The sequence below is a fragment of the Salmo trutta genome, chromosome 18 (genome assembly GCF_901001165.1).
Source record: "Salmo trutta chromosome 18, fSalTru1.1, whole genome shotgun sequence".
In the NCBI taxonomy this organism is placed as follows: domain Eukaryota; kingdom Metazoa; phylum Chordata; class Actinopteri; order Salmoniformes; family Salmonidae; genus Salmo; species Salmo trutta.
In genome coordinates this window covers 17,809,681-17,823,482 of record NC_042974.1, presented here as the reverse complement: position 1 = coordinate 17,823,482, position 13,802 = coordinate 17,809,681, and the positions used below count along the sequence as shown (strand labels likewise).

The 13,802-nt window shown below is 48.1% G+C and overlaps 1 protein-coding gene across 1 annotated transcript in view; it reads right to left on the bottom strand.

The window, feature by feature from the left end:
• Positions 1 to 5,740: 5,740 nt before the first annotated feature.
• Positions 5,741 to 13,802, bottom strand: part of LOC115152901 (fascin-2-like) — a 33,284-nt gene continuing 25,222 nt past the window's right edge. The window contains exons 5-7 of the mRNA XM_029697821.1: positions 6,808 to 6,929; positions 6,484 to 6,651; positions 5,741 to 6,285 (exon numbers count right to left, since the gene is read on the bottom strand). Coding sequence (XP_029553681.1) covers positions 6,083 to 6,285; positions 6,484 to 6,651; positions 6,808 to 6,929 — 493 coding nt within the window. The 3' untranslated portion in view covers positions 5,741 to 6,082. The remainder of the gene's footprint in view (positions 6,286 to 6,483; positions 6,652 to 6,807; positions 6,930 to 13,802) is intronic.

The window sequence follows — 13,802 nt, the reverse complement described above, 5'->3', positions numbered from 1 at the left end:
TATTGATGAGCACTGAGGTGAACAGCAGGTGAACTGAGTATTGATGAGCACTGAGGTGAACAGCAGGTGAACTGAGTATTGATGAGCACTGAGGTGAACAGCAGGTGAACTGAGTATTGATGAACACTGAGGTGAACAGCAGGTGAACTGAGTATTGATGAACACTGAGGTGAACAGCAGGTGAACTGAGTATTGATGAACAGCAGGTGAACTGAGTATTGATGAGCACTGAGGTGAACAGCAGGTGAACTGAGTATTGATGAGCACTGAGGTGAACAGCAGGTGAACTGAGTATTGATGAACACTGAGGTGAACAGCAGGTGAACTGAGTATTGATGAACAGCAGGTGAACTGAGTATTGATGAGCACTGAGGTGAACTGAGTATTGATGAACACTGAGGTGAACAGCAGGTGAACTGAGTATTGATGAACACTGAGGTGAACAGCAGGTGAACTGAGTATTGATGAACACTGAGGTGAACAGCAGGTGAACTGAGTATTGATGAACACTGAGGTGAACAGCAGGTGAACAGAGTATTGATGAGCACTGAGGTGAACAGCAGGTGAACAGCAGGTGAACTGAGTATTGATGAACACTGAAGTTGTAGTAAGGGTTTGAACCTGGCTGTTAGCTATATGTGATATTCTTAATAGACAAGAAACACTCCTCTTTGGTTGGTTCTTGTCTGTGTTATTCTATGCTGTCCTTCAGTTCCTTAGTCCAGTGGGTCATTTGGTGCTGAGTGAGGACAAGCACTGTGTCTGTGCTGTCTGTGAGAGTGATGGGGTGTACTGTGTTGATCTATCAACTCTGCACCCCAGGTATGAACCTCTTCATTTGAACTACTCAGACTGACCATGCAAAAATGAAATGTATATTTGATAAACCTCTCCCCTTGTTCTCTCTCCTTAGGTCTCCCACTCCCCCAGCTGACCAGTCCCCTGGCCCTGCTCTCATCAAAGTGTCGTCTAATTCGCTGGCAGCCAGAGACAAGGGTGTGTGTTCTCTGATCGAGGTGGAGGGTCCGTCTCCCTGCGAGATGCAGTCTGGGGGTTTACTTTCTATAAAGCTGCTGACCAATGGAAACTGACTGGAGTTTAGTCTACCTGTCATTACTGTTGGTCAACATGATGACTCAGAGGAAAATGACAGCGCGGGAGTGGTCGTGCAACCTGTGTTGGCTTATGTTTACAACAACAAAACCACCATTTTCATCATTATCATCATCCTCACTAGGCGTTGGCCATTTTCTCCTGGAGCCTCTCCTCTTCAAGCTCCTCTTCGGCGTCGACGCTGCCCTCATCAACTCCCCTATGATCCTTTGTGGCCTGCTTGATGGGCGTCTCTGCTCCCTCCCCTTACGTCTTCTGGGATGACCAGGCCTCCGTGTCAGAGTACTACACAGCCCGGAGCAGCCAATCACTTTTATTGTAACCTTAGCCAGGGCAAATGGTGGTCCTCAGTGTTTGGTAGCAGTGGGCCGACAGGGGAGGGTGGTGCTGGTCAGGACCTGTGAGGGGAGGCCGGAGGAGAGGAGTAAGGTAGCAAGCTTCATGGAGGGGTGTGTGTCGTGGCCTGTGGTGTGTGTGTGTGTGTTCGCAGGCAGGAAAGGCCTGTACCATAGCACCGGCTCAGATACTCTAGCCTTGGATCTCCCAGGGGAGCAAAAGGCAGCTCCAAGCCCATGAGAGAGCCTGATGGTAGGCCACTGTGAGAGGAAAGACCAGGGTCAGGCCATGGATAGACCCAGGGAGCATGCTGTCCTGTCAGCCTGAATGTCTGCAGGGTCATCACCCTGGCTGGGCCGCTCACACAATGCCTCAGGTAAAGGTGTATGTGTGTGTGTGTGTGTGTTCAGCTCACCCAATATTTTCTGTGACCAATCTTTGTTGTCAGGTTTGTTTTACTACTGTGTGTGTGTGTGTGTGTGTGTGTGTGTGTGTGTGTGTGTGTGTGTGTGTTACAGGCACAGTGCAGCTGGTGTCGTTGTCTCTCAGAGGGAGGCTCCAGCTGTTGAGGTAACTGTAGGGGACACCAGTTTGAAGGAGGTTACAGTGAGGGAAAAAAGTATTTGATCCCCTGCTGATTTTGTACGTTTGCCCACTGACAAAGAAATTATCAGTCTATAATTTTAATGGTAGGTTTATTCGAACAGTGAGAGACATAATAACAACAAAAAAATCCAGAAAAACGCGTGTCAAAAATGTTATAAATTGATTTGCATTTTAATGAGGGAAATAAGTATTTGACCCCCTCTCAATCAGAAAGATTTCTGGCTCCCAGGTGTCTTTTATACAGGTAACGAGCTAAGATTAGGAGCACACTCTTAAAGGGAGTGCTCCTAACCGCAGCTTGTTACCTGTATAAAAGACACCTGTCCACAGAAGCAATCAATCAATCAGATTCCAAACTCTCCACCATGGCCACGACCAAAGAGCTCTCCAAGGATTTCAGGGACAAGATTGTAGACCTACACAAGGCTGGAATGGGCTACAAGACCATCGCCAAGCAGCTTGGTGAGAAGGTGACAACAGTTGGTGTGATTATTCGCAAATGGAAGAAACACAACACTGTCAATCTCCCTCGGCCTGGGGCTCTATGCAAGATCTCACCTCGTGGAGTTGCAAGGATCATGAGAACGGTGAGGAATCAGCCCAGAACTACACGGGAGGATCTTGTCAATGATCTCAAGGCAGCTGGGACCATAGTCACCAAGAAAACAATTGGTAACACACTATGCCGTGAAGGACTGAAATCCTGCAGCGCCCGCAAGGTCCCCCTGCTCAAGAAAGCACATATACATGCCCGTCTGAAGTTTGCCAATAAACATCTGAATGATTCAGAGGACAACTGGGTGAAAGTGTTGTGTTCAGATGAGACCAAAATGGAGCTCTTTGGCATCAACTCAACTCGCCGTGTTTGGAGGAGGAATACTGCCTATGACCCCAAGAACACCATCCCCACCGTCAAACATGGAGGTGGAAACATTATGCTTTGGGGGTGTTTTTCTGCTAAGGGGACTGGACAACTTCACCGCATCAAAGGGACGATGGACGGGGCCATGTACCGTCTAATCTTGGGTGAGAACCTCCTTCCCTCAGCCGGGGCATTGAAAATGGGTCGTGGATGGGTATTCCAGCATGACAATGACGCAAAACACACGGCCAAGGCAACAAAGGAGTGGCTCAAGAAGATTGGCCTAGCCAGTCTCCAGACCTTAATCCCATAGAAAATCTGTGGAGGGAGCTGAAGGTTCGAGTTGCCAAACGTCAGCCTCGAAACCTTAATGACTTGGAGAAGATCTGCAAAGGAGGAGTGGGACAAAATCCCTCCTGAGATGTGTGCAAACCTGGTGGCCAACTACAAGAAACGTCTGACCTCTGTGATTGCCAACAAGGGTTTTGCCACTCAAGTATTAAGTCATGTTTTGCAGAGGGGTCAAATACTTATTTCCCTCATTAAAATGCAAATCATTTTATAACATATTTGACATGCGTTTTTCAGGATTTTTTTGTTGTTATTCTGTCTCACTGTTCAAATAACCCTACCATTAAAATGATAGACTGATCATTTCTTTGTCAGTGGGCAAACGTACAAAATCAGCAGGGGATCAAATACTATTTTCCCCCACTGTAAGGAGGCTGTGGTGGTGCAGTGCTCTTCCATGGCAACAGTGTGTGGACTACACATCAGAGGACCTGGCCTCCACAATCACAAGACCTCAACCCAATTGAGATGTTTTGGGATGAGTTGGACCGCAGAGTGAAGGAAAAGCAGCCAACAAGTGCTCAGCATATGTGGGGAACTCCTTCAAGAATGTTGGAGAGGAATTCCAGGTGAAGCTGGTTGAGAGAATGCCAAGAGTGTGCAAAGCTGTCATCAAGGCAAAGGGTGGCTACTTTGAAGAATCTCAAATATATTTTGATTTGATTAATGTTTTTTTGGTTACTACATGATTCCATGTGTTATTTCATAATTTTGATGTCTTCACTATTATTCTACAATGTAGAAAATAGTAAAAATAAAGAAAAATCCTTGAATGAGTAGGTGTGTCCAAACTTTTGACTGGTACTGTACACTCCTCATCCTCTGACACCGGTACCATCCCACATACACTCCTCATCCATAACATCCTCTGACACTGGTACCATCCATCATATGTTCCTCATCCATAACATCCTCTGACACTGGTACCATCCCACATACACTCCTCATCCATAACATCCTCATCCTCCATCCCACATACACTCCTCATCCATAACATCCTCTGACACTGGTATCATCTTACATATGCTCCTCATCTTCATCTGCAATACACAACCCTACACTCACTCCAACATCTCTGCTGTAAAGGAGAAGGGAATGACTATTTGTCTCCCTCTGCTGTTTCTGTACCCCAACAGCATTTATTTCTGTTATTGTTGAATGGTCAAGTCATGTTTGCAAATGTGTACATACCAAGTGTTGTTGTATATTTCACATGTGTTTTGTGTGCATTATAATGTAGCCTACCTGTAAAATTGAAACGATTGGTTTGAAGATCGTCACTTCACTGACAACACATTATCCACACACGCAACATATATTTTACACAGAGAATTTTTATCATTTTTTCAAAACGTTTCAGAAAGAGTAAATAAAGAAATATTACAAAGGAATGTAGCAAATGTTGTAGATTACTAGCACTATACTCTTTGTAGATGTAGTCGTGTTACAGCTGACGTGTTACTGTAAGGTTGGTTTGCAGGGGAAACCCTGTACTAATCTCAAATGTCACCCATCACACTCCTATTTCACATATAGAGGCCTATAACTTATGACCAAGCCATTAACCTATGTGTCTGTGGTCTGAAGTAGGCCTGCTGCCCTACGTTGGGAATAGGGTGACATTTGAGATGCAGCCGCCGATCATGCTTGCTAATGTGAGTATCCTTTGACAACGCTATGATGATAAGGAAGCTATCCGCTAACAATGACTCGGCTACGATGAGTTGATGACTTTCTGAGTTCATTATTACACATCTCTAAACTGTCACTTACAAAAGTCAGAATTGGCAAAACAGCAAGGAAGAAAGTGGGTGGAAGAGAGGAAAGGAAGAATTGGGAAAACCACAGAGTAGAGAGTGAGAGGGGTGGAAGTGAGGAAGGATTGGGAGAGGGTGCAATAGATACTTGTTTTAAGGTCCCTTGGTTTTACACCAGAGTGGCTCTATAGCCATTTGTAGCAGTGGGCAGATAGTAGTTATGCAGTACTTGTAGCTGCTGTAGTAAAATAATTATAATATATAATAATAATATAAATGCCATTTAGCAGATTGTTTTATCCAAAGCGATTTAGTCATGTGCGCATACATTTTACACATGGGTGGTCCCTGCAATCGAATTCACTATCCTGACGTAGCAAACGCCATGCCCTACCAACTGAGCTACAGAGGACCAGTAGAAACCAGAATAAACTTCAAAATGGGAAACCTAAGCCATGACTACTCCTCTGTGTGGACAATGGAAATATTAGTCGTTTAATTTCTGCCGTATCATTAATAGTGTTGTAGCTAAAACAATGTTGCAAAATGAAAACCCAAGCCATGACTACGCCTCTCTGTGTGAGTATGATAGTTACCCAGAACCTTGACTTCTACTAGTAACATGTTGATTAAAAAACACATAGTAAAATGCTCATGGGCCTATAATGCATAACGTTGTTCGGACTGTGGCGTTGACTCACTGAACAGTGTTGGCTCCACCAAACATCACTTCTTTCTTAACTGAAAACATGGGACCCCTTACTCCCTCTTCTGTCTTCCCCGCCTCCCCTATGAAAATAGTCATTGTTATCTCTTTGTGCCTTCTCCTGTGGCTGGCATGCCAGGAGTAGGTTGAGTGGTGTGAGACAGGGCCAGAAAGGGCCCTAAGGGATAGGGCAGAAGTTGCCACTAACTACTGGTACCAATCTATTCATTAACTTTAGGACATTGGGGTTAGGGTAATGTGGTAATCTGCCCCAATCAGATCCTTGATCTGTACTTGGGGGTAACCTCTACATCCAGCAGGGTAGGAGAGCGGTCCCCATATAGTCCTGGATCAGTACTCCCAGAGGGCAGAGCTATCCGGGGTAGCCCCATCTCCCTTCAGCGTTCCCCCCTGGCCTCGCAGGTATCTGCCGTTCTTGCCTCGGATGGAGATGCGTCCGTGCTCCAGGAACTCAAAAGTGAAGTCATCTGGTGTCTCTCCGTCTGAACACACCAGACCACTGCTGTTCACATACCAGAACCTCCCTCCCTCACCTACAGTGGGCGAGAGAGAGAGAGAGAGACAACATTGGACTGGCAGCACTATAAGAAAGGCCTTTACACATCTAGACAGATTAAGCAGAAAACAATAGATAAAAAATTAGAAGTTGCACGGAAATTCTTAATTATTTATAGAAAGAAAACACATTGAATTCTATGCAGTAAGCTATAATGTGTATATCATAACCTCACCTTTGATGTGGTAGGCCCCGTCACTGAAGTGCAGTGTGAAGATGTCATAGACTGATCTGTTGGCATCCAGCGTGTTGGAGTTCTTATGGTGGCAGATGAAGCCATTCTCCCCTCGCAGGATCAGCATGGGACGGTTTATCAGCTTCAGAACCAACTTCTCATCCTCACCTGATCAGGGAGGAGAAAGAGTGCCACGAGAGGGAAGGAGGAGGGAAAAAGAGGTAGAAATTATGGATAGGGATCTTAGGTTTAAAGAGTATAAGAAGCATGGGACCCACTCAACCACTTTCACAAACACAAACACACACAAACACACACACTGACCTATGGAGTTGCTGACGGCTGCTAGTTGGCCGTTCTTCTTGGTGCAGATGTATTTCCCGTTACTGGCTTGTAGTGCCACCCTGCGGCCCATCCACTCCACTGCAAACATTGTGTTGGCAGACCTGGAGAATAAAGGGTTAGGGTTGTGGCTGGAGAATAAAGGGTTAGGGTTGTGGTTGGAGAGGGGGTTAGGGTTGTGGCTGGAGAATAAAGGGTTAGGGTTGTGGCTGGAGAATAAAGGGTTAGGGTTGTGGCTGGAGAATAAAGGGTTAGGGTTGTGGCTGGAGAATAAAGGGTTAGGGTTGTGGCTGGAGAATAACGGGTTAGGGTTGTGGCTGGAGAATAAAGGGTTAGGGTTGTGACTGGAGAATAAATGGTTAGGGTTGTGGCTGGAGAATAACGGGTTAGGGTTGTGGTTGGAGAATAAAGGGTTAGGGTTGTGGCTGGAGAATAAAGGGTTAGAGTTGTGGCTGGAGAATAAAGGGTTAGGGTTGTGGCTGGAGAATAAAGGGTTAGGGTTGTGGCTGGAGAATAAAGGGTTAGAATAAAGGGTTAGGGTTGTGGCTGGAGAATAAAGGGTTAGGGTTGTGGCTGGAGAATAAAGGGTTAGGGTTGTGACTGGAGAATAAAGGGTTAGGGTTGTGGCTGGAGAATAAAGGGTTAGGGTTGTGGCTGGAGAATAAAGGGTTAGGGTTGTGGCTGGAGAATAAAGGGTTAGGGTTGTGACTGGAGAATAAAGGGTTAGGGTTGTGACTGGAGAATAAAGGGTTAGGGTTGTGGTTGGAGAATAAAGGGTTAGGGTTGTGACTGGAGAATAAAGGGTTAGGGTTGTGGCTGGAGAATAAAGGGTTAGGGTTGTGGCTGGAGAATAAAGGGTTAGGGTTGTGGCTGGAGAATAAAGGGTTAGGGTTGTGGCTGGAGAATAAAGGGCTAGGGTTGTGGCTGGAGAATAAAGGGTTAGGGTTGTGACTGGAGAATAAAGGGTTAGGGTTGTGGCTGGAGAATAAAGGGTTAGGGTTGTGGCTGGAGAATAAAGGGTTAGGGTTGTGGCTGGAGAATAAAGGGTTAGGGTTGTGGCTGGAGAATAAAGGGTTAGGGTTGTGGCTGGAGAATAAAGGGTTAGGGTTTGTGACTGGAGAATAAAGGGTTAGGGTTGTGGCTGGAGAATAAAGGGTTAGGGTTGTGGCTGGAGAATAAAGGGTTAGGGTTGTGGCTGGAGAATAAAGGTTTAGGGTTGTGACTGGAGAATAAAGGGTTAGGGTTGTGGCTGGAGAATAAAGGTTTAGGGTTGTGACTGGAGAATAAAGGGTTAGGGTTGTGACTGGAGAATAAAGGGTTAGGGTTGTGGCTGGAGAATAAAGGGTTAGGGTTGTGGTTGGAGAATAAAGGGTTAGGGTTGTGGCTGGAGAATAAAGGGTTAGGGTTGTGGCTGGAGAATAAAGGGTTAGGGTTGTGGCTGGAGAATAAAGGTTTAGGGTTGTGACTGGAGAATAAAGGGTTAGGGTTGTGGCTGGAGAATAAAGGGTTAGGGTTGTGGCTGGAGAATAAAGGGTTAGGGTTGTGGCTGGAGAATAAAGGGTTAGGGTTGTGACTGGAGAATAAAGGGTTAGGGTTGTGGCTGGAGAATAAAGGGTTAGGGTTGTGGCTGGAGAATAAAGGGTTAGGGTTGTGACTGGAGAATAAAGGGTTAGGGTTGTGGCTGGAGAATAAAGGGTTAGGGTTGTGGCTGGAGAATAAAGGGTTAGGGTTGTGGCTGGAGAATAAAGGGTTAGGGTTGTGGCTGGAGAATAAAGGGTTAGGGTTGTGGCTGGAGAATAAAGGGTTAGGGTTGTGGCTGGAGAATAAAGGGTTAGGGGTTGTGGCTGGAGAATAAAGGGTTAGGGTTGTGGCTGGAGAATAAAGGGTTAGGGTTGTGGCTGGAGAATAAAGGGTTAGGGTTGTGGTTGGAGAATAAAGGGTTAGGGTTGTGGCTGGAGAATAAAGGGTTAGGGTTGTGGCTGGAGAATAAAGGGTTAGGGTTGTGGCTGGAGAAAAAAGGGTTAGGGTTGTGGCTGGAGAAAATAGGGTTAGGGTTGTGGCTGGAGAATAAAGGGTTAGGGTTGTGGCTGGAGAATAAAGGGTTAGGGTTGTGGCTGGAGAATAAAGGGTTAGGGTTGTGACTGGAGAATAAAGGGTTAGGGTTGTGACTGGAGAATAAAGGGTTAGGGTTGTGGACTGGAGAATAAAGGGTTAGGGTTGTGGCTGGAGAATAAAGGGTTAGGGTTGTGGACTGGAGAATAAAGGGTTAGGGTTGTGGTTGGAGAATAAAGGGTTAGGGTTGTGGCTGGAGAATAAAGGGTTAGGGTTGTGGCTGGAGAATAAAGGGTTAGGGTTGTGGCTGGAGAATAAAGGGTTAGGGTTGTGGCTGGAGAATAAAGGGTTAGGGTTGTGGCTGGAGAATAAAGGGTTAGGGTTGTGGCTGGAGAATAAAGGGTTAGGGTTGTGGCTGGAGAATAAAGGGTTAGGGTTGTGGCTGGAGAATAAAGGTTTAGGGTTGTGGCTGGAGAATAAAGGGTTAGGGTTGTGGCTGGAGAATAAAGGGTTAGGGTTGTGGCTGGAGAATAAAGGGTTAGGGTGTGGCTGGAGAATAAAGGGTTAGGGTTGTGGTTGGAGAATAAAGGGTTAGGGTTGTGACTGGAGAATAAAGGGTTAGGGTTGTGGCTGGAGAATAAAGGGTTAGGGTTGTGGCTGGAGAATAAAGGGTTAGGGTTGTGGCTGGAGAATAAAGGGTTAGGGTTGTGGCTGGAGAATAAAGGGTTAGGGTTGTGGCTGGAGAATAAAGGGTTAGGGTTGTGGCTGGAGAATAAAGGGTTAGAGTTGTGGCTGCAGAGGGTGTTTGGGTTAGGGTTGTGGAGGGAGAGGGGGTTAGGGTTGTGACTGGAGAGGGGGTTAGGGTTGTGGAGGGAGAGGGGGTTAGGGTTGTGACTAGAGAGGGGGTTAGGATTGTGACTGGAGAGGGGTTAGGGTTGTGACTAGAGAAGGGGTTAGGATTGTGGCTGGAGAGGGGGTTAGGGTTGTGGCTGGAGAGGGGGTTAGGGTTGTGGCTGGAGATGGGGTTAGGGTTGTGGCTGGAGAATAAAGGGTTAGGGTTGTGGCTGGAGAATAAAGGGTTAGGGTTGTGGCTGGAGAATAAAGGGTTAGGGTTGTGGCTGGAGAATAAAGGGTTAGGGTTGTGGCTGGAGAATAAAGGGTTAGGGTTGTGGCTGGAGAATAAAGGGTTAGGGTTGTGGTTGGAGAATAAAGGGTTAGGGTTGTGACTGGAGAATAAAGGGTTAGGGTTGTGGTTGGAGAATAAAGGGTTAGGGTTGTGACTGGAGAATAAAGGGTTAGGGTTGTGGCTGGAGAAAATAGGGTTAGGGTTGTGGCTGGAGAATAAAGGGTTAGGGTTGTGGCTGGAGAATAAAGGGTTAGGGTTGTGGCTGGAGAATAAAGGGTTAGGGTTGTGGCTGGAGAATAAAGGGTTAGGGTTGTGGCTGGAGAATAAAGGGTTAGGGTTGTGGCTGGAGAATAAAGGGTTAGGGTTGTGACTGGAGAATAAAGGGTTAGGGTTGTGGCTGGAGAATAAAGGGTTAGGGTTGTGACTGGAGAATAAAGGGTTAGGGTTGTGACTGGAGAATAAAGGGTTAGGGTTGTGGCTGGAGAATAAAGGGTTAGGGTTGTGGCTGGAGAATAAAGGGTTAGGGTTGTGGCTGGAGAATAAAGGGTTAGGGTTGTGGCTGGAGAATAAAGGGTTAGGGTTGTGGCTGGAGAATAAAGGGTTAGGGTTGTGGCTGGAGAATAAAGGGTTAGGGTTGTGGTTGGAGAATAAAGGGTTAGGGTTGTGGTTGGAGAGGGGGTTAGGGTTGTGGAGGGAGAGGGGGTTAGGGTTGTGACTGGAGAGGGGGTTAGGGTTGTGGAGGGAGAGGGGGTTAGGGTTGTGGTTGGAAAGGGGGTTAGGGTTGTGACTGGAGAGGGGGTTAGGGTTGTGGCTGGAGAGGGGGTAAGGGTTGTGGCTGGAGAGGGGGTTAGGGTTGTGGCTGGAGAGGGGGTTAGGGTTGTGGAGGGAGAGGGGGTTAGGGTTGTGGTTGGAAAGGGGGTTAGGGTTGTGACTGGAGAGGGGGTTAGGGTTGTGACTGGAGAGGGGGTTAGGGTTGTGGCTGGAGAGGGGGTTAGGGTTGTGGCTGGAGAGGGGGTTAGGGTTGTGGCTGGAGAGGGGGTTAGAGTTGTGGCTGGAGAGGGGGTTAGGGTTGTGACTGGAGAGGGGGTTAGAGTTGTGACTGGAGAGGGCGTTAGGGTTGTGGCTGGAGAGGGGGTAAGGGTTGTGGCTGGAGAGGGGGTTAGGGTTGTGGCTGGAGAGGGGGTTAGGGTTGTGGCTGGAGAGGGGGTTAGGGTTGTGGCTGGAGAGGGGGTTAGGGTTGTGACTAGAGAGGGGGTTAGGATTGTGGCTGGAGAGGGGGTTAGGTTTGTGGCTGGAGAGGGGGTTAGGGTTGTGGCTGGAGAGGGGGTTAGGGTTGTGGCTGGAGAGGGGGTTAGGGTTGTGGCTGGAGAGGGGGTTAGGGTTGTGACTGGAGAGGGGGTTAGGGTTGTGGCTGGAGAGGGGGTTAGGGTTGTGACTGGAGAGTGGGTTAGGGTTGTCGCTGGAGGGGGGGTTAGGGTTGTGACTAGAGAGGGGGTTAGGATTGCGACTGGAGAGGGGGTTAGGGTTGTGACTAGAGAGGGGGTTAGGATTGTGACTGGAGAGGGGGTTAGGGTTGTGGAGGGAGAGGGAGAGGGGGTTAGGGTTGTGGTTGGAGAGGGGGTTAGGGTTGTGGCTGGAGAGGGGGTTAGGGTTGTGGCTGGAGAGGGGGTTAGGGTTGTGGCTGGAGAGGGGGTTAGGGTTGTGGCTGGAGAGGGGGTTAGGGTTGTGACTAGAGAGGGGGTTAGGATTGTGACTGGAGAGGGGGGTTAGGGTTGTGACTAGAGAGGGGGTTAGGATTGTGGCTGGAGAGGGGGTTAGGGTTGTGGCTGGAGAGGGGGTTAGGGTTGTGGCTGGAGAGGGGGTTAGGGTTGTGGCTGGAGAGGGGGTTAGGGTTGTGGCTGGAGAATAAAGGGTTAGGGTTGTGGCTGGAGAATAAAGGGTTAGGGTTGTGACTGGAGAATAAAGGGTTAGGGTTGTGGCTGGAGAATAAAGGGTTAGGGTTGTGGCTGGAGAATAAAGGGTTAGGGTTGTGGCTGGAGAATAAAGGGTTAGGGTTGTGGCTGGAGAATAAAGGGTTAGGGTTGTGGCTGGAGAATAAAGGGTTAGGGTTGTGACTGGAGAATAAAGGGTTAGGGTTGTGCTGGAGAATAAAGGGTTAGGGTTGTGGCTGGAGAATAAAGGGTTAGGGTTGTGGCTGGAGAATAAAGGGTTAGGGTTGTGGCTGGAGAATAAAGGGTTAGGGTTGTGGCTGGAGAATAAAGGGTTAGGGTTGTGGCTGGAGAATAAAGGGTTAGGGTTGTGGCTGGAGAAAATAGGGTTAGGGTTGTGACTGGAGAATAAAGGGTTAGGGTTGTGACTGGAGAATAAAGGGTTAGGGTTGTGGCTGGAGAATAAAGGGTTAGGGTTGTGACTGGAGAATAAAGGGTTAGGGTTGTGGCTGGAGAATAAAGGGTTAGGGTTGTGGCTGGAGAATAAAGGGTTAGGGTTGTGGCTGGAGAATAAAGGGTTAGGGTTGTGGCTGGAGAATAAAGGGTTAGGGTTGTGGCTGGAGAATAAAGGGTTAGGGTTGTGACTGGAGAATAAAGGGTTAGGGTTGTGGCTGGAGAATAAAGGGTTAGAGTTGTGGCTGGAGAATAAAGGGTTAGGGTTGTGGCTGGAGAATAAAGGGTTAGGGTTGTGGCTGGAGAATAAAGGGTTAGAGTTGTGGCTGGAGAATAAAGGGTTAGGGTTGTGACTGGAGAATAAAGGGTTAGGGTTGTGGCTGGAGAATAAAGGGTTAGGGTTGTGGCTGGAGAATAAAGGGTTAGGGTTGTGGCTGGAGAATAAAGGGTTAGGGTTGTGGTTGGAGAATAAAGGGTTAGGGTTGTGACTGGAGAATAAAGGGTTAGGGTTGTGGCTGGAGAATAAAGGGTTAGGGTTGTGGCTGGAGAATAAAGGGTTAGGGTTGTGGCTGGAGAATAAAGGGTTAGGGTTGTGGCTGGAGAATAAAGGGTTAGGGTTGTGGCTGGAGAATAAAGGGTTAGGGTTGTGGTTGGAGAATAAAGGGTTAGGGTTGTGGCTGGAGAAAATAGGGTTAGGGTTGTGACTGGAGAATAAAGGGTTAGGGTTGTGGCTGGAGAATAAAGGGTTAGGGTTGTGGCTGGAGAATAAAGGGTTAGGGTTGTGGCTGGAGAATAAAGGGTTAGAGTTGTGGCTGCAGAGGGTGTTTGGGTTGTGGCTGGAGAGGGGGTTAGGGTTGTGGCTGGAGAGTGGGTTAGGGTTGTGGCTGGAGAGGGGGTTAGGGTTGTGGCTGGAGAGGGGGTTAGGGTTATGGCTGGAGAGGGGGTTAGGGTTGTGACTAGAGAGGGGGTTAGGATTGTGACTGGAGAGGGGGTTAGGTTTGTGACTAGAGAAAGGGTTAGGATTGTGACTGGAGAGTGGGTTAGGGTTGTGGAGGGAGAGGGGGTTAGGGTTGTGGTTGGAAAGGGGGTTAGGGTTTTGACTGGAGAGTGGGTTAGGGTTGTGGCTGGAGAGGGGGTTGGGGTTGTGACTGGAGAGGGGGTTAGGGTTGTGGCTGGAGAGGGGGTTAGGGTTGTGGCTGGAGAGGGGGTTAGGGTTGTGACTAGAGAGGGGGTTAGGATTGTGACTGGAGAGGCGGTTAGGGTTGTGACTAGAGAGGGGGTTAGGATTGTGACTGGAGAGGGGGTTAGGGTTGTGACTAGAGAGGGGGTTAGGATTGTGACTGGAGAGGGGGTTAGGGTTGTGACTAGAGAGGGGGTTAGGATTGTGACTGGAGAGGGGGTTAGGGTTATGGCTGGAG